At 48.7% G+C, this 5,000-nt stretch overlaps 1 protein-coding gene across 1 annotated transcript in view; it reads left to right on the top strand.

Annotated features, from left to right (window-relative positions):
- LOC311234999 (urotensin-2 receptor) overlaps positions 1-5,000 on the top strand; it is a gene marked incomplete at its 3' end in the record, with an annotated part of 18,646 nt that overhangs the window by 5,138 nt on the left and 8,508 nt on the right. The window contains exon 3 of the mRNA XM_084322309.1: positions 1-22. This exon is cut by the window's left edge and continues 368 nt beyond it. Within this exon, the coding sequence (XP_084178435.1) occupies positions 1-22 (22 nt within the window). The remainder of the gene's footprint in view (positions 23-5,000) is intronic.

The following is a 5,000-nucleotide window of genomic DNA, read 5'->3' as shown; positions in this document are numbered from 1 at the left end:
TGATGGGGGCTCTGCGGGGCCAGTGAGCGGGAGAGAGAGAGAGGCGCGCCGCGCGGGACGGAGGAGAACATTGTGGGGAACGGCAAACAGGTAAAAACACAAACGCACACAGTCTCTCTCAATTTATGATGAGTTTACTAAGTCGTTTGGGTGAGTTAGGGGGGGGGGGGGAGCCGTGGGTGGGGTCCTGGGCGTTGTGGACAGCGACCCCTACAGTTCGGTCGGGGCGCCTGCTCAGCGAGGGTAGGATCTGGTGAGAGGTAGTGCGACCTCCCACACGTTACACTCTCCCGGTGAGAATCTGCGCGGCCAAGCTGGCTGCCGGCTGGCTGCACATGTGTCGGAGGAAAGCATGTGACAGTCTCCGGCCTCCCGGACTAACAGTAGGGGGGGGGGGGGGGTGCGCACCAACCAGGAAGGGGGTTGGGAATTGGCATAACGACTAACAGTGGGATGGGAGAAAAATCAGAAAAAGAAGGAGGGGGAAAAAGATAATAATAAAAACAAAACAATTGTGTGTATTGAGCCGTACTGTATTATGGTGTCCGGAGCCCCGCGGCGATTTAGGCCTCAGAGGACAGAGGATTGTAAACAAACCGATGTACTTTCTAAGAGCTTTATATATCATTTATAGTATTGCTATCTGTCCATTCTCATTCTCACTTGAGTGCATAAACCGTGCCTTCATAATGGCTTAAAGAAAATAAAAATCCATCGGTTGGTTGTCATTTTATAGCGTTGTGAATATAAGGTATATCGCGCTTTTCGTCTAGGCTTTTCTGCAGGAGGCTGCAAAAAAGGCTAAACGTTGGCGCCGTTATATCAAACGCAATTTCTGCTGTATATATATACGAATGAAATAAAACAAACTGCGTAGCATCCGGACTATTACAGAGCATCTATGGATGAAATGGGGGCGGCGGGGAACGCCGATCAGTATTATTGATTAGCAATAGAGTGTGCGTTCCGGTAGCCAATGTCAGTAGTCTATCACGTTAGGTTATAAAACAATGTACAATCCAGCTGTAATTTGGGGTAATATTATCCTACCGTCAGGCCATGTGATTGCCGGCAGCATTTCCTCACCAGTCATCGGATTCTGGTAGATCGATATGCACATTGGCTAATCATAAATCCCATTATTCCATGCTGAAAAAAACGTTCGGCAAGCTGATCAAAGATGGAGGGGCTTCGTTTGGAATCAAGGCTCTATGATTCGCCCACAGGACTGTAAAAGCATTTTTTTTTTAAATCCCCTCAATGATACTGCAGTGGAGCGATGGCACCCCTAAGCGGATCTGGCCGGTACTGCATGTTTCGAAAATCAAATATGTGGAAAGATCCTGCAAGTGGATCAGGGACCTAATAAGCGTTATAAATATGGAATAAAACAATAACAACTCGTCATGAGTATACTCGTGGCTCTGGACCACAACGCATGGAATCGAAACACGTATATACTCGTGAACGGACGCCATAGTGTTAACCCTCTCACTGCCACACACGACAGCCGGTTAACCCTTTCACTGTGACAATACAGAAGGTTGGCCCCTTTACTATCACACAACCGACGGCGATGCTCCATCATTAGCATCATTAGCTCCGCAGTAAAGGGTTAACCTTCTGTTGTGTGGCAGTGAAAGGGTTAATTACTCACTTCATCCATGTCTGCATCTTATCATTCTGACCCCCTTAACCATTTCACTACCACACTACCAACCGGGTTAACCCTTTCGCTGCGACAATACAGAAGGTTAACCCTTCCACTGCCACACGACAAAGGGTTAACCCTTTTACAACCACACTGCAGACAGAAGGTTAACCCTTTCAGTGAAAGGTTAACCTTATGCAGTGTGGTAGTGAAAGGGTTAAGCCCTCTCTATAGCATTATATTACTCTGCCACCGTGTCACGTCACCCAGGCCTTATCTCTGGAGCAGAGGCTGTGAGTCACACTGATCTGTGTTGGAGCACTAACTATACAATGCTTTTATATTTAATGATCCATTATGTGATAAAGCCCATGCACCCACCGTTGCACACTAATGACGTTAGAATGCAGTCGAGTTGTGGTTTTCATCTCTAAGACAAACAACAGTTTGCTTTTGTTTTTTAACCCTTTCACTGCCACACGACAGAAGGTTAGCCCTTTACTATCACACAACCGACGGCGATGCTCCATCATTAGCATCATTAGCTCTGCATCCGCAGAGCTAATGATGGAGCATCGCCGTCGGTTGTGCGATAGTAAAGGGCTAACCTTCTGTCCTGTGGCAGTGAAAGGGTTAACCGGCTGTCGTGTGGCAGTGAGAGGGTTAAAGAGTATAGCCAGTACAATGACGTGCATTCAGTCAGGAAATAAAGTGTATAATTGTGGAGTGACAACCGACGGGCTGATGAGCCAATCAGAGTAGGGATATGCAATCTCTTTAGGGGAAGCAGATTGGATCTGAAATGGTTTGATTCTGTGGATATCCTTTAATAAACATAAACATATCCTGGGGAGAGAGGTCGAAGGGCTTTAGTCGTCATTTTCACAACAACAACAACAACAACAACAACAACAACAGTTCTACCATTATGTTACATCAACATGTCTTCTGTATAAAAAAACATTTATCTAACATTCCTGGGAGGCGGGGGAGGAGAGAGAGAGATAGAGAGAGAGGGAAGAGAGAGAGAGAGGGAATAGAAAGAGAGACACAGAGAGAGAGAGAAAGAAAGAAAGAAAGAAAGAAAGAAAGAAAGTGAATAGAGAGCGAGAGAGGGAGAGAGAATATAGAAAGAGACAGAGAGAGAGAATAGAAAGAGAGAGAGAGAGAGAGAGAGAGAGAGAGAGAGAGAGAGTGTGAGGATAGGGGTTCTTGTGGAGCCCAATAGCGAACACAGCAGTAGAGAGAATGGAGCGGTTTAGTGTGTTTTAATTGTTTCCCCCCAAACAGACAAGAATCATGCAGGAATGTACAACAGATGGGGGATGAATGGTCCTTGAGCAGGTGCACTCCTCGTGCAGTACGAGAGAATGGTCCTTGAGCAGGTGCACTCCTCGTGCAGTACGAGAGAATGGTCCTTGAGCAGGTGCACTCCTCGTGCAGTAAGAGAGGATGGTCCTTGAGCAGGTGCACTCCTCGTGCAGTACGAGAGGATGGTCCTTGAGCAGGTGCACTCCTCGTGCAGTACGAGAGGAAGGTCCTTGAGCAGGTGCACTCCTTGTGCAGTACGAGAGGAAGGTCCTTGAGCAGGTGCACTCCTCGTGCAGTATGAGAGAATGGTCCTTGAGCAGGTGCACTCCTCGTGCAGTACGAGAGGATGGTCCTTGAGCAGGTGCACTCCTCGTGCAGTATGAGAGAATGGTCCTTGAGCAGGTGCACTCCTCGTGCAGTGCGGGAGGAAGGTCCTTGAGCAGGTGCACTCCTCGTGCAGTATGAGAGGAAGGTCCTTGAACAGGTGCACTCCTCGTGCAGTACGAGAGGATGGTCCTTGAACAGGTGCACTCCTCGTGCAGTACGAGAGAACGGTCCTTGAACAGGTGCACTCCTCGTGCAGTATGAGAGGAAGGTCCTTGAGCAGGTGCACTCCTCGTGCAGTACGAGAGGAAGGTCCTTGAACAGGTGCACTCCTCGTGCAGTACGAGAGGAAGGTCCTTGAGCAGGTGCACTCCTCGTGCAGTACGAGAGGAAGGTCCTTGAGCAGGTGCACTCCTCGTGCAGTACGAGAGGATGGTCCTTGAACAGGTGCACTCCTCGTGCAGTAAGAGAGGAAGGTCCTTGAACAGGTGCACTCCTCGTGCAGTACGAGAGAGAATGGTCCTTGAGCAGGTGCACTCCTCGTGCAGTATGAGAGGAAGGTCCTTGAGCAGGTGCACTCCTCGTGCAGTACGAGAGAATGGTCCTTGAGCAGGTGCACTCCTCGTGCAGTACGAGAGAACGGTCCTTGAACAGGTGCACTCCTCGTGCAGTAAGAGAGAACGGTCCTTGAACAGGTGCACTCCTCGTGCAGTAAGAGAGAATGGTCCTTGAGCAGGTGCACTCCTCGTGCAGTACGAGAGAATGGTAGAGGAAGGTAGACACCGGCTGTGTCGGGCTTGAGAACAGGAACTCCGAGCGAGAGGGAATAGAAAGAGAGAGAGAGAGAGAGAGAGAGAGAGAGAGAGAGAGAGACACAGAGAGAGAGAGAGAGAGATAGAAAGAAAGAAAGAAAGAAAGAAAGAAAGAAAGAAAGAAAGAAAGAAAGAAAGAAAGAAAGAAAGAAAGAAAGAAAGAAAGAAAGAAAGAAAGAAAGAAAGAAAGAAAGAAAGAAAGAAAGAAAGAGAATAGAGAGAGAAAGAGAGGGAATAGAGAGGGAAAGAGATTCATTGTACAGAATCTTTAAGGTGTGTGTGTGTGTGTGTCACTGTCATGATTATGGTGATGCAGGTGAAAATATGACCTGTCAGAACTGTTTGACCCGTTCTCCACACGTGGACAGACGGTCCCGGCACCCGCTGCTGACTGGACCAGGTGGGCCTCGCCTCGGTACCAGGTGGTGCGGTGGCTTCTGTTCTGCGCCGTGGCTAAATGTAGCCCTGCCATGGGGACTGTATCGGGCCTGACTGGTGACTCTAAAGGCCTTCTCAGTGCATCATCTCTGGCAAGTGTCGTGGAAAGCCACTTACCGGTTCACCGCATCCAGTCATTTCCCCCAAAATGGTTTCATAAAGTGGAAACCGCGTCCTTGCTGCGACTAGTGCTACAATCACGTGTAGACCCCCCCCCCCCCCCCCACACACACACACACACACACGTGTTTCTAACGCTTTAGAAATGTTGTGTTCGATTCTCGTTCGATTCCCGCTCCTCCCGGGAAGTGTTCTTGAGCAAGACACTTAACCCCCTAATTGCTCCTGATGAGCAGGTCGGCACCTCGCATGGTCGCCTTCGCCATCGGTGTGTGAATGTGTGAGTGAACGGGTAAAATGGGAGGAACAAAAATTGTAAAGCGCTTTATTTTATTTTTATTTAG

Source organism: Notolepis coatsorum, assembly GCF_963971535.1.
Source record: "Notolepis coatsorum genome assembly, chromosome: 10".
NCBI lineage: Eukaryota > Metazoa > Chordata > Actinopteri > Aulopiformes > Paralepididae > Notolepis > Notolepis coatsorum.
This window is presented reverse-complemented; position numbering and strand designations above follow the sequence as displayed.